Raw genomic sequence first — 26,040 nt, forward strand, 5'->3', positions numbered from 1 at the left:
CCCGAACTGGGGCACGGTGCTCACGTGCTGGCCTACGCTCGAGCAAGACCCCAGCACCATCCCTGTCCTGTCTCCTCCCTCAGGTGGCCCCACTCCAGGGCTGGGCCGCTCCCCTCCACGCCCTCCCGAAGCACCAGCCTCCATCCTGTTCCGACCAAGGCTCTAGACCCCACCAAGGACGGAACCACCAAGGCCAGTTGCTCCCCGCGGGGAACAGCTCGGCCCTTTCCGGCACCCGGAGGCGGCTTCCCCTTCCTGGGCCGGGGGTGGAAAACCCTCCAGGGAGAGCACAGCTGCAGAGAATAAAGCCACTCAGCCCAGACCAACTCGGGCCACCGGTCAGCTTTTCCATCATCACTCACCTTTTCACGCCCCTCTCTGGCAGCCCCTGAGGACTCCCGACCCGGTGCTCCTCAGTCAGGGCTGGGCCCCTGCCCAGGGCTGCCCCGAGCTGTGGGTGGAGGGTGTTCTCAGGCTGCCCCAGGGGCCGTGGTGGGGCCCGGGCCGGAAAGGGGCAGCTGGACGGCTTCCTAGTCAGGTCACACCAGCCGCTGTGGGATAATCTTTCTCTTAAAGACTCAGACTGTCACCAAATGTCCAGACAGCACGTCCACAACACAGAGGTTCCTAAGGGGTGGGGCGGGCAGGGGGCTGGAAATCAGAACACCTGGAGCGAATGCACCTTTTCACACTGAAGGCTGTGTCTCCTCGGCTAGCAAAAAATAAAAACTAAAAGAACAGCTGGAGGCCTGTGTGGTGGCTCACGCCTATAATCCTAGCACTCTGGGAGGCCAAGGTGGGAGGATCACTTGAAGTTAGGAGTTTGAAACCAGCCTGAGCAAGAGCAAGACCCCATCTCTACTAAAAAATAGAAAAAATTAGCTAGGCATGGTGGCACACGGCTGTGGTCCCAGCTACTCTGGAGGCTGAGACAGGAGGATTACTTGAACCCAGGAGTTTCAGGTTGCTGTGAGTTAGGCCAATGCCCCGGCACTCTAGCTCAGGCAAAAGAGTGAGCCTCTGTCTCAAAAAAAGATTAAAAAATTAAAAAGTTAGAAAGCCACCTCCCCACTTCTTGACTGCTGAGGTTCCCTCGAGGGAGCAGCCCTTCAGGCCAGACATAAAAGAGAAGAGGGTGGATCCAGGCTGGGCGAGATGAAAGGCAGAAACATGGGTGGTGGACACATGGAGGGCTGGACCAGGAAAAAGGGGTTTGCATTAGTCATAATGTTCTCTGTTATAAGTGACAGACACCAATTCAGAGAAGCATGGCCAAAAAAACATAAAAAGATGGGAGAATCAATCCATAGGCTTATGCACCTGAAATATCCAAGCTGGGCTGCTTTCAGGTATGGCTGGATCCAGGGACTCAAGCAATGATATCATTCTCTCTCTTGACTTTTCTTATCTCTATTTACCTTTCATTTCTGTGTAGACCTTTTATTTCTTCCTGTAGAATGCTTATGTTGTCAAGGAAGAAGCTACCAGTAGCCCAGGCTTCTATCATCCCAGCTTGGCAAGCCAAGCAGAGACAGTTCTCTAATACCCCCCAGGCCCCCTTTGGCCAGCCCCTGATGCCAGGTGATGTGAGCACTAGCACTGGGCAAGCCTGGCTCATGTGCCATCGATAAGGCCAGGAGCAGGGGGACACCATGACCCACAATCCCACCAGGACTATTTCTGGAGATGGAAGAGGGTGGTTATGCACAGAAAAGAAGAAGTCAGTCTGCCACAGCAGTCTGGGCTGTTGGTATGGCACAAACAAAAGGCCGAGATAGAAGCCACCAGCCAGAGCAAAGCATTGTTGCTGGGAGAAGCAGGAAATGAGGCAGAAGGTGGGCCAGGGCCACCTCACAGGGGCTCCATCCCTCCACCCAACACCCTCTCACTTTGCCTTCTGTCAAATCATCTGTGGATGCAACTCAACAACAAAACAACAAAACACTGCAATTCAAAAAATGAGCAAAGGAACTGAATAGAAATTTCTCCAAAGAAGATATGCACATGGCTAATAAGGTGCTCAATGTCACTAATCATTAGGGAAATACAAATCAAAACCACCTGAGATAGCACTTCGCCTCCATTAGGATGGCTACTGTAAGAAGAACAAAGGAAATCACAAGTGTTGGTGAGGATGTGGGGAAATAGAAACCCCTGTGCACTGCTGGGGGGAATGAGAAATGGCGCGGCCTCTGTGCAAAATAGTATGATGGTTCCTCAAAACATTAAAAATAGAACTATGGTATGATCCAGCAATTCCACCTCTGGCTATATGCCCCTGAGAATTGAAAGCAGGATCTCCAAGAGATATTTGCATAACCATATTCATGGCAACATTATTCATAATAGCCAAAAGATAGAAGGAATATACACAAATAGAATAGTATTCAGCCTTAAAAAGGAAGGGGATTCTGACACGGGCTGCAACATGGATGGACCCTGAGGACGTTATGCTGAGTGAAATAGGTCAGTCACAAAAGGACAGATACTGTATGATTCCACCTATATGAGGTACCTGGAATAGTCGATTTGTAGAGACAAAGTAGAATGGTGGGTGCCAGGGACTCAGGGGAGGGAAAAATGGGGAGTCACTTAATGGGTATGGAGTTTCAATTTTACAAAATGAAAAAGTTCTGCCAATGGATGGTGGTGACTGTAGAACAATAGGAATGTGGTTGTCGTAGTCATCTTGGGCTGCCATAACAAAACACCATGGACTGGGCGGCTTAAGCAACAGACATTTATTTTCTCGTAGTTCCAGAGGCTGGAAGTCCAAGAGCAGAGTGGCAGCACAGTCTCTCTTCCTGGCTTGCAGACACTGCCTTCCTGCTGCGTGCTCACGTGGCCTTTCCTCACTGCATGCCCGAGGAGTGAGCTCCCTCTCTTCCTCTTCTTCTGAGGGCGCTAATCCCACCATGAGGGCCCCACCCGCACGACATCGTCTAACCCTAATCACCTCCCAAAGGCCCTGCCTCCAAATACCATCCCACTGGGGGTTAGGGCTTCAACATAAGCATTCGGGCTTGGGGGGGGGTCAAACATTCAGCCCATAATAGTACTTAATGACACTGAACTGCACACTTAAAAATGGTTAAGATGGTAAATTTTATGTTATTTATGTTTTACCACAATTTGAAAAGATTGTACAAGTAAGAAAAAAAAAAGGTCGCCTGTGGAGCGAATAAAGGATTCAGGTCTTTGGGATCCACCATGGTGTCATGAGTGCGGGTCTGCAGTGGACCCACGCGGGCTGACCTCTTATGGGCTACAGCAGACCCGATGCTGCAGTTTGGGAAGCGCCACTTTAGGCAACAGGGCGCCGTGGAAAGTTTTGAGCAGGGTGGTGGCAGGACGCAAGCTGAAGCTTTGCAGTGGTGTGCAGAAAGAGGTTCTAGGGCCTTCCTGTCCACATGACTAAGAGGAGGAAGGGGACGAAGAGGAACAAATAGGGACGTGAACGATCCCCAGAACAGGGTGAGTGATCTCCGAAGCAGAACTGCCCAGAAACCCGCTGACCTCAAGGCCACGGCCAGCACAGCCGGCACCCCCTCTCCATGGAAGGGGAACAAGCCGCTTCCCGCTCGCTCTCCCAGAGTCGCCCCGACCGAGGTGTCTTGCAGCAGGGCCATCTGCAGACAAAAAGAGCAGCTTAGCTTCTTCCGCTGGAGGCAACCAGCCGGCGTCTCTGGGGCCCGGCCAGGGATGGGATCCAAGCTTCAGAGTGGCCAGCAAGGACAAAGGCATCTGCACTGTCCCGGCCAACACCTGCCAGGAGGGAAACGAGAAACCCTCGCTGGGAACCTCGTGGCTCTGCTCCCAGCCCTCCAGCCGCCGCTGACCGCTTATCACTCAAGGGGACAGGCCTGGCGGGGAGGAGCGGAGTCAAGCCGAAGCCGACCTCTCAAGAGCCATTTCCGGAGCCACTGGGGCTGCGAGGCGCTGTTCTTGTCCGGAGACACTGTGGCATCTGTGGGAGGAAGACAGACATGTGGCCCTGCTCTCCGGCCGCGCTCTGCCAGACGAGATAAAGAGATCGGTTTCTCCCGGGGCCTCTGTCTGCTCTCTGAACGCGTTCCAAGTCCCGAACCAGCTCTACTGGGAGTGATAAAGATGTGTGTGAGCTCCACGCCCCAGAGATGGGTTCCCTCCTCCCTTCCAAGGTGAGTCCAGCCAGGTGACGGCTGGGCTCAACCAGAAAATGGAAAAAGAGAGGAGGGACAGACCAGGGGGCCTTCGCTGCCACAGAGAGCCTTTGACGGTGGAGAGATGGGAGAAAGGTTTCTATGTTGGCTCTTGGATCCTGCTGCCAACAAAGCAATTGCACCGAAGAATATTTTCAGAAGATTGATGTCTGTGCACTTAGTGCCAATCTTTGGCCTCAGACGTGCCCCTGAGGGTCCCTGACTCCAGAAGGTGCCTCCTAGCACCCGCACCCATCCAGGTCTTCGTGATTTAGCTCCAGAGAACCTCAGGTTCCTTTTTTTGCTCCCGTTATACATATGCTTTGTAAAAACCTTGGATGATGCTGTTATGTATTAAATTGTGTCGCCTCCCTCCCAGACTCACACATTGGAGTCCTATGCCCCTGGTACCTCAGAATGGGACCTTATTTGGAACTAGGGTCATTGCAGATGTATTTAGTTAAGATGAGGTCATACTGGAATAGGGTGGGCCATACTCTAAAACCACAATAGTCCTCATAAAAAGGGGAAATTTGGACACAGAGACACACAGGGAGGGAAGACAATGTGAAAAGACAGGGAGAAGACGGCCATCTGCAGGCTGAGGAGAGAGGCCTGGAACAGATCCTGCCCTCATGGCCCTCACAAGGAACCAACCCTGTAGACACCTTAACCTCAGACTTCCAGCCTCCAGCACTGAGACACAAAATTTCTGTTGTTTAAGCCACCCAATCTGTGGTACTTTTTTCAGCAGTCCTAAATCCCCTCTATTAAATGCCTTAGTGCTGGAAATGCCTTGAGTGGTTTCCATTTCCCACACTGAATCCTGATTGATAGAAATAATTTGGTAAGTCTTATTTTAGATATTTCTGCAGAGAATCAAATAACATGTATTGGTTCCCTATTTATTTATTTTATTTTATTTAGACAAAGTCTTGCTCTGTTGCCCAGGCTAGGGTGCTGTGGCATCAGCCTAGCTGACAGCAACCTTAAATTCCTGGGCTAAAGCAATCCTTCTGCCTCAGCTTCCCAAGTAGCTGGCACTTGCCACCATGCCTGGCTAATTTTTTTCCATTTTTAGTAGAGATGGGGTCTCACTCTTGCTCAGGCTAGTCTGGAACTCCTGATCTCAAGTGGTCTTCCCACCATGGCTTCCCAGAGTGCTAGGATTACAGGCGTGAGTCACTGCACCGGGCCTGGTTCCCTATTTAAAACTACATTAACACCTGTTCATTGTGAAAATTTGGGAATTACTTAAGAGTACACAAAATAAAATAAAATAATTACTGTTAGTGTTTTTGAGGTTTTTCCAGTTTTTTCTATATGGATCTCTGTGGATATATACATTCCCTCTGGGCCAGGCTCATAATGTGCATACAGATTTATAACTTGATTGTTATTGTTTTAACTATGTGAGCATTTTCCTATGTTGTAGAATTGTCTTCAGGAAGATGAATTTGAATCTATACAGAATATTGTGCCATAGTTCATTTTCTTTTCCTAGTTTTTTTTTTTTTTTTTTTTCCTTTAAGATGGTGTTCACTATGTTGCCTAGGCTGGTCTCAAACTCATGGCCTCAAGTGATCTTCCCACCACAGCCTCCTGAGTAGCTAGATCATTTTTGGTTTTAATTCATTTCTTTTGTGTGATAACTCATAAATATAAAAGACACCATTAATATATATACAGTTTAAATAATAATTATAACGTGAACACCAGGGAAAGAAATAGAACACTTACCGCACCTTAGAAACCATTCCACTACAAGATTCAACCACTATCCTAACTTTATGATAATTCTTTCTTTGCTTTTTTTAGTAAGCATTTTTTTAGTAAGTATTTTACTATCTTTGAATTCATTTGTATATAACAGCATAGAGTTTGACTTTTTAAAAAATTTATGTACATAGAAGTAATGTCTTTCTGTTGGCTTCTTCCATTCATTTGCCTGTGGGATTCATCTATTGCTACATGTAACACTAGTTTGTTGGTTTTCATTGCTATGTAGTATTTCATTGTATAAAATACACCTACCTTAATTTATTCATCCACATTTATTGTTTGTGGACCTTTGGGTTATTTCTGATGTTTGCTATTATGAACATTCTTCCATATGAATCCTAGCGCACGTGCCATGCATTTCAACTGGGTAAATATAATAATTCATAGTGATATTGCCAGATCACAGAGTGCATACTGTCACTTGATCAGATAGTACCAAACTGACTTCCAGTGATTTATACCAATGCACGCTGCCATTGGCAGTGGGTGGGTTCCCTTCCTCTATGTCCTCAATAGCACTAGGGATCATTAGACTTTGCAGTTTTGCCAGTCCAGTGGTGTGTGGTGGCATCTCATTGTGGTTTTAATTTGCAAACTCCTATTTACTAATGAAATTGAGTATCTTTTCATGTTTATTGGCCATGTGGCCTTCCTTCGCTGTGGAATTCTTATTCAAAACTTTAGCCTGTTCCCATGGGTCAGCTTGCTGCTGTTATTGGCTTATAGGAGTGCTTTTTGCATTCTAGATTTTGTCAGTTATATGTGTTGCAAATATTCTATCCCTCTCTATGGCTTGTCTTTTTGTTGCCTTTATGATGTCTTTTTACGTACATGGATTTATTAGTCTTTTCTTTTATGGTTAGTCCCTTTTGGAGGTCTCGTTTAAGAAACCCTTCCTTATTCCAAGGTCAAGAAGATATTCCACTAATCTCTTTCCTAAAGGTTTTATTGTCTTACCTTTCACATTCAGGTCTTTCATCTACCTGTAATTACTTTGTAGATCATATAAGGTCAGGGTCCCATTATACCCAATTGTCCCAGAACTGTTTGTTGAACACTCAATCTTCTGCTACAGATCTGTAAGCTACCTGGGTCACACTGGGTATCCACACATGTGCAGACCTATTTCTGAATTCTGTAGCCTGTCCCCTTCCTCTGTCTGCCGGCCCCAGGCTTTACATAAGAAGTGCCCTGTTATAGCACAGTGAGGCAGAACTGCATTTTGAAAACAAACGTTTCCCCCACCCCATGATTTCCGGTTAGCCCTTGCTGCTCCCTCGTTCTGGCAGCTGGCCGGGACAATCCATTAACTCAGGGGATAGTTGTTGCAGAAGAACATAGATGATAAATAGTCAAGTGATTAACTTTTAAATGTCAAGAGAATAAAGATAAGTCAGAGCTAGTATCTCTTGCTGTGAGATTAGATAAAGATTCCCTGGATGAAGCTGAAGAGTGAGGGGGAGGGAGAGCTTGGGACAGGCTTCCTGTATCTGGGCCATCTCTCTTGACTCCCTGGATTCTTGGGAACAGAAGAGCAGTGAGAACTGGTGGTATTTCAGGTATTAGCCAGACCCAAGATTTACCCCTGTGCCTGGCAGTGTTGGAGCAGTGAAATGCAAGAGGCCCAGAGGGTGACAAATTTTTCCTAAATGTGGCAAGTAGCACCAAAACCAGAAAGGCACCAAATGCAGAGAAGCCTTGCATTGGAGTTGAGGGCATGGCAGTGGCTTGTGCTGCCCGTGGCAGCGTCCAGTGGCCAGGACACCCCAGCAGGCACTCCTTTCACACAGCAGGTCTCCAGCCCAACACCGAGTACAAATGGTGAGAATAGACATCCTTGCCTTGTTTCCAATGGGAAGGTGAAGGGCTCATTAGCTCACCACCAAGTACGATGTTAGCTCACAGGGGTTTTTGTATATACCATTTATCAGAATTAAGATGATCTCTTCTATTCCTAGTTTGCTGAGTTAGTATGATAGGTGAGTGGTAAATTTTATCAAGTGCTTTTTTTCTGCATATGTGATTTTCCACTTTATTCTATTAACATGATAAATTCTATTGACTGATCTTTGGATGTTGTAACAACCCTACATTCCTGGCACAGTCATCACATGTTGCTGGACTCAATTTGCTACTATTTTGTAAAGTATTTTGGTGTTTATATTCATAGAAGATATTGGTTATTTCCTTTATGTGATGGAATTTTCTTTTCCTGTGGTGTCTCGGTAAGGTTTTGGTATTGGAGTTATACTGGCCTTTAAAACATAATTGGGAAGTGTCTTCTTCCTCTATTTCCTGAAGGAGTTTTTGTGAGAGTCATAGTATTTCCTCATTAAATATTGATAAAATTTACCAGTGAATAAAGCCACCTTAACCTAGAGGTTCCTCCCCCACCCTGTATTCAAGTTTGGTTTCTTTTTATAATTATAAATTAAATTTCTTATTATATATAGCACTATTCAGATTATCTATTTCATCTTGTGTCAGTTTGATAAACTGGGTTTTTAAAGAAATGTGTCCATTTCATCTATGTTATTGAGTTTATTGACATAAAGTTAATCATAATATTCTCTTATTACTCTTTTAATATAATAGCTTCAGGATATGTGGTATATCCTTTTTCATTTCTGATATTGGTAATTCTTGTTTTGTCCATTTTTTGCCTTCGGTCAGTCTCATAGGGCTTTGCTAATTTTATTAATCTTAAAAAAAAAAAACCTTTTGCCTTTTTCAATATGCCATTAAGTCCATTCAGTGAATTCTTCATTTTAGATGTATTTTTTTATCCATGAAGGGCTTTTTTCTATTTCTCAGTTAAGGTTCCTCATTATGGCTCATTAGGATTATTTTATTTTATGTCCTTGAATATTTTTAGAATAGCTATTTTAAAGTTCTTGGCCAGGCATGGTGGCTCATGCCTGTAATCTTAGCACTCTGGGAGGCCAAGGCAGGAGCATTGCTTGAGGTTAGGAGTTCCAGAGCAGCCTGAGCAAGAGTGAGACCCCATCTGTACTAAAAATAGATAAAAATAGCCAGGCGTGGTGGTGTGTGCCCATAGTCCCAGCTACTCAGAAGATTGAGGCAGGAGGATCACTTGAGCCCAGAAGTTTGAGGTTGCTGTGAGCTAGGCTGATGCCACGGCACTCTAGCCCAGGCAACAGAGCAAGACTCTGTCTCAAAAAAAAAAAAAAAAAAAAAGTTCTTGTCTGCTAATCTGACCACCAGGTTCATCTCTAGGTTTCTATTGCCTGGTTTTCCTCTTGACCAGGTGTCCTTAAACTATGGCCCGCAGGCCACATGCTGCCTGCCAAGGACATTTATCCGGCCCACCGGGTGTTTTTGCCGACGCTGCCTGTCCTGCTTAGCAGGCGCTCATCCCGGGCCCACACTGCACACTCTCCAACGGTCTGAGGGATAGTGAACTGGCCCCTTGTTTAAAAAGTTTAAGGACCCCTACTCTTGACTATAGGTCACATTTCCCTCTTGCTTCACACATCTACTAATAAAAAGTTAATAGTCTTGTGTGGCAGCTAGACAACCATCAAATCTTTGTAAGAAGCCCCTGCATAAGTGCTAAAATCCACAGGGCTTGGTGTTGAGACAATCTAGAGTGAGGATGGGGAACTAGGACTAAAACTCTTCCTAAGGCACTAAGAAAGGCTTTAATAAGAGGGAAATTCTGGGCATCATAGATGATCTGTTGTATGAGCTCTGGATTATGTTATCTTCCTCTGAAGAGTATTAATTTTTGTTAAATTCCTGAATAATCATCTTGATTTTGTGGAGGCTTGGTTTTCACACTTTACTATGGAAGGTCTGCTTGTGTTTTCCCACTGGTATTATGATAAACATGAGCCAGAGTTTTTATTCCTAATATATAACCCACCTGGCATTTTGATGGAAATTGGTCCCTCTAATTTAGTGGTGCTCTAACTCCCTTTTTATGGAAAGCATCTGAAATGTCTGATAAGCTTTACCTAGCCTGCTTTCTTCTGGGTTCCTACGAGTCTCCACCATGCAAACATGGTTAGGAGTCAATTGAGGTTGAGAAAGAAAGTAATATGCAGATTTGGGAGTTTCACCCTCTGATCTCTCTCCTTTCTGGGATTTTCTTCCTCCTCTTCCAGCTTCTCTGCCAGCTCTAAACTCCATCCTATGACACTTCAAGCCAATAATTATGGAATTTTATGAGTTCTAACCCCCAAGTGTTCTGTGCGCTCAACAGCACATTTTGGAAAAGGTCTGTGTAAATGCTATGCATCTCACCCACGCAGTGCCCTGTTTCAAGAGTTAGATTCCCTCCAGTTTCTACCTGATCTTGGTTATTGCAACAGTTGATTTTGTGTGTGTGTGTTTTTTAAATTGTTGCTATTTTGTCCATAGTTTAAATTATTGCTGTCGGTGGGAGGACTAGTCTGATACCAGATACTCCACTATTCTAGAATGAGAATCTTCTGAATACTGTGAATTTTGAAAAAAATGATTTTACTGCTTCTGTATTAAATAGCATGTTTATGGAATCTTTAAAAAAATTCAATCTTTTAAAAGCCAGAGAAAAATTCAGCAGGTAAACTATTTATGAGCTCTACATTTCTTCTACGGTTCTGCAAACATCCCATGCGAGGGGCTGCCATTTCCTGGTAGTCTGTGAGCAGTCTAATTTGAGGATCTGGAATCTCCCTGACAGGCAGACACACTGCATTGTTTTTTTTTCCTCCCAGAATTGGATTTTGGAATAAGGCTGATCTGGTATGAATTTCGGATCTGCCATTTATTATCATAGCTCTATGACCTTGGGCATGTTATCTAAGGTGTCTGGGCTTCTTTCTTCATCTGAAACCTGAGGTCAGGAGCCCTGACCTCACAGGGATTGCGGGAGCAGTAAGTGAAGGAACATATATAAAGTGCCTGGCACTTAGTAACTGTTCCATAGACATTAACTTTATGATTCATGAGGGAAAGCATTCCATATCTGTGAAGTAAGGTTCTTGTACCAAAACCATTTGATTGTTTTCACCTAAAAACTGAATATCTCAGGCTGTCTTTATAGAAATATTTAATCTTAACTGTTATTTTCCTTTGGCAAATAACCCAGCCAAGAGGCTAGAACAGAAGTAAAGGGTAACTAACGTCGCCGGCACACTGTGACCTCCCAGGTCCCTGCTGGGTCACAGAGCCGAGTGTGCTGCAGTCTGGGCTGGGCTGGCGTGGCGGCAGGCAACCCACTGCTGGAGACACCAAGTCCCCACGTAGGAGGGAGAACACCAGGGCACGGGCAGGGGGCCCTGGCGTGGGGTGAGAGGCGTGCCTAAACCCTGTCTCAGGGGCCCAGAGCAGGTCGACGGAGAGGGTCACACTGCCGCAGAATCTGCCAGGGCACAGCTCAGGTCCTGAGAGGGATTTCCAGGGGGGCCACGGAGCCCAGATGAGGCTGAACTGGAGCAGTGTCTGGGCAGGAAAGCCGAGATAAGATTGTTTTTGTTTTTAAGGAAAAGGCTGGACTGGAGGCGCAGGAAATGGGCAGGGCGCCTATAAATGCAGCTTTGTCAGGAGACAAGAGGACAGGTGGAGGGGCCAGCCTAGGACATTACCCAGGAGCGATTCATGGGATTTGATGACTCATCAGACCTGAGTCTGGAAGGAGTTTCAAGCAGTTGACATTTCTAGGTGAGAAGATAGCGTGGGGGTGGGGAGTGACAGTAAGTTGTCAAGTTCTGTCCATTTGCTCATCAGTCTTGGGAGGGAATAATAACTGTGCCCATTTTACAGAGGAGGAAGCTGAGCCCTGGCACATGTGAGTTAGCTGTCCACGGTCACATGGCTGCTGGCAGACTGGTACGGGGCCTGGCCCGTCATCTGTGGATTTGATCCAAACCAGTGCTATGCTGGTAAATCCAACCCCCCAAAAAAGCCTGCTTTGAAGCATTTGCCATTTCCTGTGGTGCAAATACTCCCACCTCGGCCAATTTCAGGCTCGCAGGGTGATGTCACTGCATGTGGCGATGGGAATCAGTTTTCACGAGCCAGTCCCTAGCCGGCTCCAGCCTGCCACTGACTCCAACCCAGGTCAGCCCGGTTCTGAGGCCCCTTCCCCTTCCATAGCGCCAAGCCAAGGGCTCGCAGTCAGCCCGGGTCTTTGTATGCTTAGTCACTGGCCTTCACGCCAAAGTCTCATGGGTTTCTATCACTGCAGGTTGGCATATGCAACGGGAGATAGGAAAATGCCTAACAGCACGGTGGAATCATTGTCCCTCGTCTGTCCCCGACTCCAGGTCCCCATTGCTGTTTCAGGATGTACAACTCAGTTAATTCTTCTGGAGCCATCCTCAAGCAGCGAGTCTACGAGGAGGGACGCTCTGCTGAGAGAACACAGGAAACACCGCGGCGCCGTGTTGTATCTGGTTTTGTGCTCACTGCAGCTTGGCAAAGCTCCCTTGTATGAGCAGCAGCCGATACCTGCTCGGCGTTCAGAACCCAAACACTGCCATTTCTCGTCCCAAGTAGGAACTGTTTGATGGCAAACTCAGCGAGTGGATTCAATTTGCACAGCATCTGTCTTCAAAGTTGGCAACTCTACATTCTCTCAATTCATTTCAAGACAACATGCAGCATTTTAGTACCAGACCTGTGAAAGTCCACATGCGTCACATTTTTCTCCCAAATCCTGCGGCTTGTGGGGATATTCCTGCTCACTTGAAACGGACTGCGTGGAGGCACAAGCGAGGCAGATCTATAAAGGCAGGAAAAGAGGACGGGGGGGGGGGGCTTCATGGACGGAGCACTTCTGTGGGTGAGGAGGGGAAAGGGGATACTGGGGTGCAGTGAAGCAATTCCGTGACAAACTCGCTTCCCAGTGCAACTAGGCGGCAGCTGGCGACAGCAGCAGTGACTAGGGGGAAGACTGCAGGGCCGTGGGGCGAGCAGGGCAGTGAGACAACACTGCAGGTCACTGACCCAGGGCCACAGGCTCGCTGCAGAGTCCCCAGGTCAGGTGGGCAGTGGAAGCCAAGTGTCCTCCAGGGGAGGCTTGGCAACGGCGCCCCGGCTTCTGGGCAGGCGGAGAGGCCGCGGCTGCCCAGCAAGCCCTGGCAGGGCCGCGGGAAACCAGCTGGGCTCACAGGGCCTGCCCATCCCGCCGAGCTGACGGAACATAAATGTCACATCCTCCTGAGGACGTGGCCCAGACGGTGAGTGTGCCGACAACCCACCCAGAGAAACTGGGCCTGGCGAGCTTTTGCTGGAAGGCACAGCCTCTCGGAGAAGGGCCCATCCCCAAATCTAATTTTAAAGGAGGCCTATGAATCATAACGCAAACCGCTCATTACCAGCAGCGGCGTGGGGAGCCGCCTCCGACCTCTCGGCTGCTCTTGCCCTCGGAGAGCGGCTAAGGTCCGCGCTGCTAACAGCTGCCCTCCTGGAGCCCAGGCCCCTCCCGGACGTGCACAGCTCACCGATGCGGGGACAGGTGCTCCCAGTGCCCTTTCCTGCCAGGAGATGCACCGTAACTTCCTTTCCTTGCCTCGATCGCCCACAGGCCGTATTTGGCAGGCTTTTAAATTAACCTGCCTGGTAAAGGTCTTATGATTTATGGCTTAAATGCTGTCCCCGAGTAAAAAAAATCTTATGGTGAATTCTTTAAACTTTTCACATACTGATTAATATGTCGTCTATTGGTACTGATTTAGTTATTTATTTGTTGCTAAACCATGAAGTTTTGTTGATTGTCTTGCCTGTGGAACATTTTGGCCTGTATGTTATAATCCGGAGCCAATAACTCTAACCTCTAGATTGTAGCCTCCAATGACAAGGACAGCTCTGCAATGAGAAGTCCCCCTCCAGTCTTCTAGACTTTCCCATAAAAGCCTTTCAATTTGTAGCCGGAACTTGCTCAACATGGTTGGTGTCTTCCCGGGTCAAGCCTCACGTTTGGCTTCCAGCGAGCCTTTATCAAGTCATTTCTGCCTCCACAGCCTTGATTTCAGTCAATAGCCTGTTCCTCCTATAAAAGTGCTCATTCACAGGCTCTCTAAGCCCCAGGACTCTGATCTAACCCATAGGCAAACACTACCTTCAAATCTAGTAATGTAGCACAAAAGCCAAATAATAGTAACTTAGAACATATATTTCATATCTGACATTATATATCATTGATCTTTGAAAATTGCCTAGAACATAGGTAAGGGAGGTCAGCAGTTTCATCTTTTTTTTTTTTTTTCTCAGAGACAGGCTCTCGCTCTGTTACCTAGGCTGGAATATGGTAGCCTCATCATACCTCACTGCAGCCTTGAATTCCTGGGCTCAAGTGGGAACACCTCAGCCTCCCCAGTAGCCGGGACTACAGGCATGCACCACCATGCCCAGCTAACTTTTCTATTTTTCATGGAGATTGGGGTCTTGCTCTTGCTCAGGCTGGACTTGAACTCCTGGCTTCAAGCAATCCTCCCACCTCAGCCTCCCAGAGTGCTAGGATTACAAGTATGAGGCACCACACCCGCCCCAGTAGTTTCGTCTTTGAACATCAAAATCAATTCTCATCTGCTTGCAAATGGACACTCTCCCCACCAGAAAGTCATCCTGGCTCCCCAGGGGCGGCTTGGTGCCTCCTGGTCACGTCCACCCCACGCGCAGCCTCGCTGCCACCTTGCTGGGTCCGGAAAGAGCCACCCTAATCTTGAGCCGCCCCTCTCCCGGCTGAGCGGAGTGTACCTCTTTCCACAGAGGCCCTCTGCCTGGAACTTGTCTTTCCTGGCTCCCTGAGTCATCACTAAGTCTGTCTGCCTTTTTCTCACTTTGCTGTGACTCAAGTCTCGCAGTCACAGTGTGGGGTTTGTGGAGTTGCCGCTTTCACAGGGTGACGCAAGCCAGACACTGGCTGCCATTCTCCCACAGTATTTCTTGAACGTCATTTCGTTGTTAAGGTTTATTTTTAAAAGATTTTATTAGAATTGCTAGTAGGTATAAAATGTCAACGTTGACCAAATAAAATCACAGATGACTTAGCGTTATACCAGAAATGGCCAAATTCCCAAGTCCCTCGGCCCAGAAGTGGATGATCCGAAGTATGAAAAGGGTGAGGTGCAGAAGATGCTCTTGTCGTGTGACTAACAGTGCAGCCATGGGGCACTGGAGGTGGTCAGTTATTAGGGAAATCCGCAACTCTAGGAGAGAAGGCGGCCTTTAGGGTGATCTCAAGTGCCAATGTTTTAAGCAAAGGGAAAAAACAGAGCAAGATGTCAAATTGCATGTAACCACCACGTGCAGCTACACATGCGTGCAACCCCCCAGGGAATCTACCAGAATGGGAACAAGGTGGCAGAGAGGAAGGGACTGTGTCTTTCCTTCCCCTTCTCTACTTCCTTATATATGCATCTTTGTGTACTGTGGTTACATTGTTATTTACGATGGAAGAAACAGAATTCATTTAAAAGACGTGTCCTTCCCCACACCGATGGGGTCATTTGGAAGTGCACCCGTAGAAACAGCTCCTTTCTAGCTTCAGACCTCAGGATTTTGAGCACATGAGTGAAACTGCTCTTTAGTTCTGTGACAAGAAGTAAACCGTTGTTTGCCTAAAGACTGACCCAAACTTCATTAACAATCAATGAATTTGAAGGTCACCTTGAGGTTTGGCTGGCATCATTTTTTTTTCTCAGATGGGAATGTCTGTGGAGAAACAAGGTACGTGTGCCCGCGGCCGAGGCTTGACCAGCATGAGGAGATGCAGCCAGTTGGCAAAAGGGACGAGGAGGTGGCAGCCTGGGGAAGGAGTGTAGCCAGCCTAATCGTGAGGGACCGCTCAATGGAGAGCAGCTCATTACAGACACGCCAGCTTCATATAAGGAGATTCCGGAGCTTGTTTAATTTTTGTTATCTTTGATTTGATCCATTTCTTATTACATTTTCTCATTAAAAAGTAATCAGGCATAACTGACTACTCAGACCATTTTAAAGAAAGTGTAGCTAGAATGTTCTTTAAAGGACACAATTTCATTTCTGTATTAGTAAGAAATGAAGACCCTTATAACTGAAATATAATTAACAGTAAATTAAACACATTAAAAACTATCTAACACTGCACCCAGGACAAGCCAGCCCCTAATCTGGTGGGCCTCATGGTTTCCGGTTGAAGATCTACACCCACCCCCTCACCCCTACACTCCTGCACAAAACCAAACTGTGAAGCATATTCTTTCTACTGGAAGTCATTCAAAATGAGTTGCTGTAATTTGATCTACTGCATTGTAACTCTATGTTTCCATTGCGTCCATAACAAGTCACAGTAAGCGGACGTGGTGCGACGTGGTGCGAGCATTTTCAAGTGGAACAGAAAGGGACATCTTTTGAGGGGCGGGAAAGCACCGTGGGACCCACCGAGGCAGGCATCAGCCCTCTGCAGCCCTTTAGCCCACAGACCCCCCAGCAAGCTCCCCAGCCACCAAAGCACATAAGCTCCTTTGCACCAGAGATTATAGCAATTTATACAGCAGTAATGCAGCCTAATTCCCCAGGGCAGGCGACTGTGCTGGCGTGGGGAGGGCTAGCCCTTGGTTCCTTCCCCGACAAGAGAGAAGAGGAAACTTTTGACACGTGGAGTCTGGTGGGACCCCTCTGTTGCTGGCGAACAGTGAAGCAGGCAAGCGTCCTTGCAGGTGTGTCACCTTCCTGGAGGATGGCTCTTAAAAAGCAGGGCCCTGCAGCCGGAGGACAGCTCCTCATAAGACGAGACGGAGTGTGGTGACTGCAGCTCACGGGCACGTACATTTGACTCTGTGAACAAGGGTAATAAACAAAGGCGGCTGCAGAGAGCACCCAGCCCTCCAGGTGATCTGTTAAGGGCATGGGAAGGAGGCAAAACGTGACTGTCATTTAGCTCGGGTCCAACACCAGGACAAAAGGCGAGCGAGCGCTCCAAGCGGGCTAGGGGCAAAGGCGCCTATCCGCCACACCCTCTGTATCTGCTGGCTGGGAAAAAGAAACCCCACGTCTACTCCTGGGCTGAGTCAGGGCCTGGGCTTCAAGGCCTTTGTAAAAGAGGATGTGGTGAGGACACGCAAGGACAGGAAGGAGGCTCAGCAGACTGCCCGCAAGGCTCCAGAACGTGATTGCACGATCATGGAGATCGGTGGGCAGACACGGGGCCTTGAGGCCAGGGGGGGGGGGGGGGGGTTCCGCACTGTAGGTTCCCAGCACCACACCCTTCTCACATCCCCGGCCTGCCTGCTTTTGCAGCCGAGACGGATTGTCTCCTGGCTGGCAACACAACATGTGGCCCTTGTCTCCTAACATGAGGGTCTCAGGATACTGTGGCCCACAGCCATGCTCTGGTCTCGCCCTGGCCCAAAATAACAGTGCTTGGGAAGGTGACCTGTCCTCTAGAAGCGAGGTGCAGGTTCCCTTTGTCTGCCAGCGCTGCCACAAGACAAGGCTATTCTGGTCCCATTCCAGGCAGGGCTCCTGCACGTCCAACCACAAGGCTGGGGAAGCCCACCAGCCCTCCCCTCCCCACGCTCCTCCTCAGGGTCCATGGAGAGCCCCATCCACCTGCCCTGTGGCTCCTCAGCAGGGGCTCCCCGCCCAGGTCCCTGTGCCCAGGCGAGCACGCGGCTCCTCTCGTTTGTGTGCATACATTTTGAAACTGCTACCTATGCTAGTCTACATAAAACTCACACACACAGCACACACCTCTTCCTGAGCCTGACGCACAGACTTGGTAGTCTCTCGTGGGGAGGCCTGAGGCTGCACGCTTGGAGAGAGGAGGGAGTTTTCACTTCCATGACCCTGTGCGCTGTGGTCGCCTCTCCCTTTTCAACTACATCCACGGACTAGTCTCAATTTTTAAATATTGTTGACACTGGTTGTCTGGTGTGTGGGGTTATGGACCATTCCATTTTCTTATTTCTGGATGAAAAATAATGTATGCTGAGGTATACATAGAAAGTTTTGTTTAAGGGGAGATGTCTCAGCCCATCCAGGGGCAGAAGTATTCCTCTGGGAGGGGTGCACAGGGGGGCTGGCCCGGGAGCAAGCAGGGCACTGTGGTTCCCAACATGCCAAGGGATGCCATGGGGTGCCAGGAGACTCATGGCCTGCCCTCGAGGCGCTCTGGTGAGGGAACACCACCACATGGTCATGGAATTACTCCACTGTGTCACATGTGCACAGGAAGGGCCCAGGATGGCATGAGAGTGGACAGTGGGGTGCTCCAGCTGTGTCCTGGAGCACAGTCGGGCTGGCCAGCTGGAGGGAAAGCCCAGGCCCGAGCAGTGGAGATGGATACCCCACAACCTGGAGCCCAGCATGGCCGGGGAGGTGCCCAGTAGAGTCAGGGATGACAGATGAGGGGACAGTGGTTGGGCTGAGGAGGGCCCCCAGGTGCCAGTGGGATGTTCAAGTCCACTCTCAGGGCAAAACGGGAGCACTGGAGGGACCAAGCAATGGCTGGGAGGGGTGGAGCCTGGAGGCCAGAGGGCAGAGTCAGGGCACGGCCCTGCCAGGACAGGAGCGGAGCAAGGTTCCAGCTGCATCTCTGGAGACTGAGCCTTGACGGGAGGTGGCGCTGAGCGGAGTGGGAGCAGGGAAGCGAATGGTGAGTTTAATCAAGGGTCACCAAGATGCTGGACAGACACGAAGCACGACAGAGCTGTCACTCATGCACCATCCCAAATCCTTACAGTTCACTATTAGGATAAATAGAAGAGAATTTAAATCACTTTGTCATCAAGAGGCTTATTATGCTCTTCCTTATTGAAGAATAAAATTGTCTCTGCTTTTTTCCAAGAAAAAACTAAACACATCCACAGAGTAAATGGCAATTAGGCTGAATTACAGCAATTTCTTTCTGTGAGCACAATGTCATTATGCTGCGACTTAACTGTCATTACTCTGTAAATACCTATCCCGGGAGTGTAGTTTTCATCCACGAAAGGTTGCTACCTTGGCATCAAAGATCTCGCTTTTTTTGATTCTTGGATTATAAAGCAACCGGATGCCATTTAGCCTCTAGCTAGAGTGATCCCGAAACCCTGAGAACGTTTGTGCGCACACAGCGTCAGGTGGGGCATTTGTTAAAATGCAGATTCTGTGGGACCTGGGAAGGTACATTTGTGTCTTCCAGACAGAGCCCGGACCTGGTGTGAAGACCTCTGTCTCAGAGAACACGGAGGCAGTAAGCTGGGGAAAAGCAAACAAAAGATGAGTTCGTTTTACAAAAAAATAGAGGAGGAGACACTTGAAAGTTAGTTTCATTTCACTTCCAACTGTAGCCCAAAGAAATATTTCCCTCAAATAAACTGAAAACCTTTTTGAATCCGTGCTTTAAGTTTTTTACTGTCCAAATGTAATACAATTCTTCAGCTAAAACAGGAATAATGAGACAAAATGGTCCTGAAAAGTACAATAGAAAAATATTGTTCACTGGTTTATTTTTCCAAATGAGCAATACGCTATTTACAAATAAGCAGATCTCCAATGACATATATTAAAATGGCAAGTCTATCACCGTTTGAAATCTAAATGAAAAAAAAAATTTATTAAGGCACATTTGATCTGTGAGTTTAAAACAAACTTTCCGGTATAATGACAGATTCATTTTACTTTTGTCCCCAAAACACGTGAGCACCAAAATTGTCAAAGAACACTTAATATTTAGTAAAACAGTAAGGAATGTAAAAATTAAAGGGAGAGGGGGAAGCGTTTTCAAAAGGAAATCTTTGGAGATCGGTTTACTGCAAATAAAACATACTAAAACACTCCTGATACACATAAATACTAATAACTAACGGGTACTCAAGAAATGGCAGAGCTCTGAACAATGGATATTAAATAAATTAAAGGTATCTCAGATACAAAAGGATAAAAAACAGCAATTAAAGAATGAAAACCATCTCTACCAAAAATCACACAGACAGGATGAAATGGACAAAACCAAATACACTTTCCCCCAATGTTTTCATTAGGGGGTGTATGTTTTTGTTTTAGCTTGCGTACATTAGGTTTATTACAATAATTCTTCTCTGTCATTCTAAACATTAATATTTTACCCTTTAAGGAGAAGGGTCAGAAAGAAAAAATATCAAATCCTTCTTGAAATTTAATGCCAGGTCCACTTAGGCCAAATGAACTGCAACAAGAACGGCCACGCATCTCACTGTGCTTTCCTGACTCTTCTTGCTTTTTAAGAACCTACAAGACCGTGATGAGCAGAGTCTAGTTTGGGGCAAATGATCAACTTTGGAAAGCTGTCCTGAAGATGATGATACAGTTATTATTATATTTCCTTATCTTACAACTGGAACATGAAATGGCTTTTTAAAAAAAAAATTGTTGTAAAAAAGACAAAAGGTAGAATCTGTGAATGTTAACAGTCATAACAAAACATGTACCAGAGTTACAGTGTTTTGTTACAATAATACTTTGCAGGTTCCATGTTTTCTGTCATAGGATGTAGCAAAGGGGTCTGAAAGGAAAATATATATAAAAACAGTTTTGTTCATCAGGTACATTTCAAGTCAAAATTAAGCAGGTCTGCTATATAATGTTCAGCAAGAAGATGTGTTCAAAGGCAAACATTGATCACATTCTTGTTCAAAAAGCTCAATCTTAAAGGAGTCCTATGTAATAAAACCACTTGTAAAATATATCCTTGTATGGACTTCAAAAACTGATCATACAAAAATTTTTTGAAAAATAAATTAGATAATTAAAAACGTCTTTTCCAGCAGAGCTGGACATTAGGCTGTCCTCACTGAGCCGTTATTGCTGCTTTTGCTGTAACTTGGATCATTTTTTTCCAACCACATTTCAGCCAACTGCTGTGTAGATCCATACGTTGATGCTTTGGACCCCAAGCACATCTTGTACTGTTTGGGATCAAGATTGGGATCACAGAAGACAGGATGGTGGACATGGACTACTCCTACCTCTTGGCTCCTAAATGTCTTCAAACCTGCCTGGACAACCTTGTTGAAAAGGTCCACATCCTCCAGCCCCCAGCCTTGGATGGAAACATCAAAGCCGCCCACTCGGACAAGATCTCCCTTATAAATACAAGTGATGCCAAACCCATAGTTTCTCCAGAAGCCAGTTTTTTGAGTAAAGGCAAAATGGTTGTCACTGGGAACTTTCCCACTATAAACAATCTTTGGGTCATACTGGCTAAAGATGATTGGGAAATATATCTGTTGGCCCAGAACTGTATTTGCTCGGCATCGCTGAAGGAATTCTGTAGTAAACACGAGGTCAACATCGCAGAAGAAGAGCAAAGACTCATTATTAAACTGGGAAGATCCGACTTCCAGGGCTAGAGCCCTTGAAAATTCTCCAGACACAGGCAAAATCTGCATGTCAGCTTTGGGATACTTAATGCGGTAATCTCTCATCAGTTCAACTTGTTTGGCCTTGTCGGGGTTGGAGTCGGAATTGAAAAGCAGAACGACAAGCTTGACATTCTGATTGGGGATAAGACACGTCTTCTCAAAGTTTCCCATAAATCTCACAAACATATCAAAACGTCCAGACAAAGGAATCAGTATATTTATCTTTTTATCTTTGGGTTCTTTGTGCTCATTCTTTGACCCAGGGAGCTGAAAGGGGACAAGCTTCTTCAGGGAATTCGAGAGAAAGGACAAGGATCCAGACTCTTGATTGATTTTCTTGGCCAATTCCTTTGCGTCCAATGCCTCATGTTCCACAAACTGGATCTTGCTGAAAGTCTGCTGTAAATATGCATGCCTCCTCACGGGAACCGTCATCTTCTTCCCTTTGTGCTTTTTGTACAGAAGCAGCAGGTCCAGGATGTACTCGGCCCCATACATGGGGTTCACCCGACGGTAGCCGTACTGGATCTCCTTGAAGTCGATGATGCGCCCTCTGGTCTTGGCGTTGGCGTTGATCATCTCCATGACCTGCATGACAATGTCGTCCAAGGCTTCCCTCTGAGCAGAGTCCATGCCCCTTCGAGGGGGCTGGCCATCAGCTGCTGAATACAAGTATTTCCCAGTCAGAAACTCCCATTCCAGAATCTCCTCTCGTTGGCGGGCCTGAAACCTCATAAAGGAAGGAGGAATTCCCAGCTGGAGGTCTTCTTTATGAACCTCGGTGTTGCTGTATTTGCTCATCAGGACGATTTCTCGGTGGAGCTGTATTGTGCGATGACGAAGTTCGGCTATTTTGCGGCTGAGCATGTAGCTGTGGAGTCTGTACTGGTAGGGCGGGTTTTTGTTGGGGTGCAATGTGATGGCTCGGTGAATTTTACTGTTATGGAGATCTCTAATGTACCCCTTTTTGTTCTGTTCATAATTCTCATAGAAAAGCTGCTGCATCTGTTAAGAAAAAAAAAAGATTACTAATTTAGTATATAACTTGACTGAGTGCTAGCATACTCTAAAGAAAACCCCACATATTAGAAATCTTTCTAAATGGGCCATACTGCAGAAAAAGCCCCAGATAAAGCCCAATAAACAGCAGCTTAATAAGATTAGAAGATATAAACTGCTTAACAAAATAAGGCTTCATCAATAACCACAGTTGGCCACTATAATTTTGCAGGCAAACAGAATTATGGAAAGTTTTCCCATAATGAAAAAGCATAAAATTAAGATTGAAGTGCACCAACTGAGCATGCCTGAAAGAGACTGCCACCCCCGGGGCCCCATCAAGCCTGCAAAAGGGACCCAAGAGTCCCTCGCTGAAGACGAGAATAGCAGACTCGGCAGCTACCCATCTACGGGAATAAACTTCCTCCTGATGGAGCCAGAAGAACTCCAGGAGCACAACCTGAGCGCAGGATTAACACTGCTTCCCGGGAGCTACAGTAAAGGCAAGGCGGTCAGAGGCAGGAGGAGACCTGCTGCTGGAGGGGTGTGCTATCAGGTGAGACGAGGTTCTGAAGTCTTTGGAAGTGAGCCTGAGGGGAAAACCCTTGGGGGCCTGCCTGTCCCTTGGGGACGTGGACCATTCTCCTGCACACCAGGTCTCCAGCACCAGGAGAACCTCATGCGTGGGGGCTCAGAAAATGCTGGCAGAGGGGAAGGATGTGGAATGGACAGGGCTCATTATCCCATCAGCTCTCCCTCTGTCCTAGACACAGGTCCTGGGGGAGTGTCAGCTTGAGGGCCGCCAGCCAAAACGGGATCAGCCGAAACAGGTTCCCTCAGGAGGGAATGTGCTTAATGCTCAGTACATCTGGGGAAGGAGATGATGTTTTTACAATGCCTTTCAGAATGAAGAAGAGTATTTCACACACACAAAAAAAGTCTAGATGTTTAATAAAAATAACATTTGGGGTTTGTATCTGGCAAACCTGTTCCCTTCATATGAGGTTCACAGTTTTGTTTTCTGTTCACATTAGTAAGGGACGATATGGATTTGGGCTGACCAGTTCATTTGCCTTTGGACAGGCATACTTTCGACTTTTTTCCTGAGTCACTTCAACTACAGTAACAGAAAAATACACATTGGTACATTTATATTCCATTTTCTTTTCCTATACAATACTATGGGCTACTAATAACTAAGAACAATAAGAGTAAAAAGAAGGGAACTACTGTCAAAGAAAAAAGAGAAGAGGCAACTCCCACACCGCCGGCTCCAACACGCTTCTCCCTCACTCGGGCCTGAGCAGCCCAACTTCCCTCCTGGACGCCCGCGGGGTCGGTCTCAGAGCAGGAATTAGAAGGGAATTACCACGCCCTCAACATGCCGCTACCGTTTCTGACGCTGCTTCACACAGCATTTATGATCCACTTGTGCGATACACACATGCAATTACCCGCAGAAATTACTGCCAAATTTTACAATTAATTAGAAAAAGCTGTTATGTTTTTTTTAAAAAAGGGAAGGGGGGGGGGACTGAGCCTCCCTAATCTAGGAGGGTGACCACCGACTCTGACCTCTCTGTGTGCCCAGAGGAACCGGGTGCGGTGGGGCCACCACAGGCGTCGGCAGTGGATACTTACTAGGTGGAATTTTACATACCTCTTCTGCTGCCTACCATCAACTACAGGAAAGCAAACCTCAGACTCTTGCTTTAAATGACCTAAAGGAAAGGCATAATCTGAGGCTTGCTGGGAGAAGGCAGGAAGTGACTGGTTCTAGGACTCCTTCAAGCCCTCGAGGGACTGGCCAGATAAAAACTACACTGACAGAAATGCGCGCTGCAATTTTGGACGACCATGATTATTTCTCTCTTTTTACTCTGCTCCTTATGTGGGTCACAACAATATTAGTCTAATGAACTTCCTGCCCAAAGTGTCCTAGCTGCTCATCTTCCAGAAGGGCTGATTCTTGGGTGCAAACCGCAGGTCTACAAGGTGATGAGTGAGTGCAGTCGGAGGATTCAAAAAGATGATGCAAGGTCTAGAAAAATTCCTTGCAAGACTAAAAGCCTGAAACAAAGACAGTCATTTCACAATTCTGTTGGGGCACTCACTCCTTGTGTGTCTGTCCCACCAGTAACAAGAACCTGCCACGGAGCTTCAGAACATGCTTCCAGGCTCCAAGAAGCCATTCTTCCTGTCTCACCAAGGCCAGCCTTTATAACGTGAATCAACTGTGCACGCCACCAGCCTGTGATTGCACCCGAGGACACTACTGTGTAAGGAAGGCTCTGCCACAGCGAGGAAATCATCAATCTACATGCTCCATAATTGGGGACTCATAAATCATTATTGTCTTCCATGTGATGGAAAGCTAGGTAATAATTTTAACAGAGATTTTATATATTTTTGTTGCAAGTATATATATATATATACACACACAATTTCCATTTCATCTGCTTATAACTTTCAGGTTTTTGACAATGAACATGAAAAACCACAATTTTGGAAGATTCCTTCATTTCCAAGAATGACAATGCACTGAACCATCAATTTGGCTTTACACGTTTTCCAGAATTAGGTAAGAAGAGTCTAAACAGGTGCTGTTCCTTTCTCTGGCCCGCAGATGGCCTTCGTGCTGCCAGTCTCATCTACTGTGTATCTGGATCTTTCTTTCTGGCCCCACTGGTTATGCCACAGCCCCCTACGGGTCTCCTTGCAGAATTCCATGTTTCTTTCCACAATTTCGTTCTTGACATTGTAGCAAAAATGCTATTCTTAGAATATAAACTGGAGACCTATGACTGAATAGGTCAAATATAGTTGACACTTGAACAACTCGGGGGTTGGGACACCAACCACTGCGAAGTCAAAAACCCACAGTAACTTTTGACTCCCCCAAAACTTAAATACTACTCTACTATTGACTTGGAAACCTTACTGATAACAGTCAATTAACACATTTTGTATGTCATATGCATTATATGCTATGTTCTCTTACAATAAAGTAAGCTAAAGAAAATGTTATTAAGAAAATCATAAGAGAAAACACACTGACAGTATTGTACTGTATTAATCAATATCATAAGTTTGTATCTTCTGTTTACAAGGTGAATTGTCCTTCTGAAATGGCCGGCACCCACAGCTACAGATGTCAATCTATAATACGTATCAGCAAATTCAAATTTCTTTTGTAATGTCATGACTTTTCTCTCTTTCTTGGGAGCACTTCCAGCATCACTAGTGGCACTCTGTATGGGTCCAATGGTGTTACTGGAGGCTTAGAGTATTGCACTAAATATGATAAAAAAAAAATACACAAGAACCATGAGACCACTTTGTACTGCAATACGCAATTCACTGGAAAGACAAACTGCTCACATAGAGATGATTAGCATCACAAGGCATTTGAAAGAGGTATTTGCAACTCTTGAACTGACCACAACAGCAACAGGAGGTGGCCATGAAATTATTACATTAGTATAGAACATAGTACTAAAGTTAATTTTATGTAGTTATGACTTAATACTGCATCTTTACATTTGTTTATACTTCTCTCAACTGTGAATTGTGCAGTAAGTGGTGGTGTGCATTGTTTTGATAAATTTTAACTTTTTATAATAGATCTGTGTATATTTTATAGTAATGATAAAATAGACTAGTATCTACATATATTTTACGTATTTGTTGACATATCTTTTTGTTTTTTTTCATATTTCTAGGCTACACAGTTCGTCCTCAAGATTTTTCAAATTGTTGCAAAT

At 46.3% G+C, this 26,040-nt stretch overlaps 1 protein-coding gene across 1 annotated transcript in view; it reads right to left on the reverse strand.

The window, feature by feature from the left end:
* Nucleotides 1–19,261: 19,261 nt before the first annotated feature.
* Nucleotides 19,262–26,040, reverse strand: part of CHSY1 (chondroitin sulfate synthase 1) — a 64,641-nt gene continuing 57,862 nt past the window's right edge. Inside the window, exon 3 of the mRNA XM_012764585.3 lies at nucleotides 19,262–22,282. Coding sequence (XP_012620039.2) covers nucleotides 20,693–22,282 — 1,590 coding nt within the window. The 3' untranslated portion in view covers nucleotides 19,262–20,692. The remainder of the gene's footprint in view (nucleotides 22,283–26,040) is intronic.

Source organism: Microcebus murinus, chromosome 7, assembly GCF_040939455.1.
Source record: "Microcebus murinus isolate Inina chromosome 7, M.murinus_Inina_mat1.0, whole genome shotgun sequence".
Classification (NCBI taxonomy): domain Eukaryota; kingdom Metazoa; phylum Chordata; class Mammalia; order Primates; family Cheirogaleidae; genus Microcebus; species Microcebus murinus.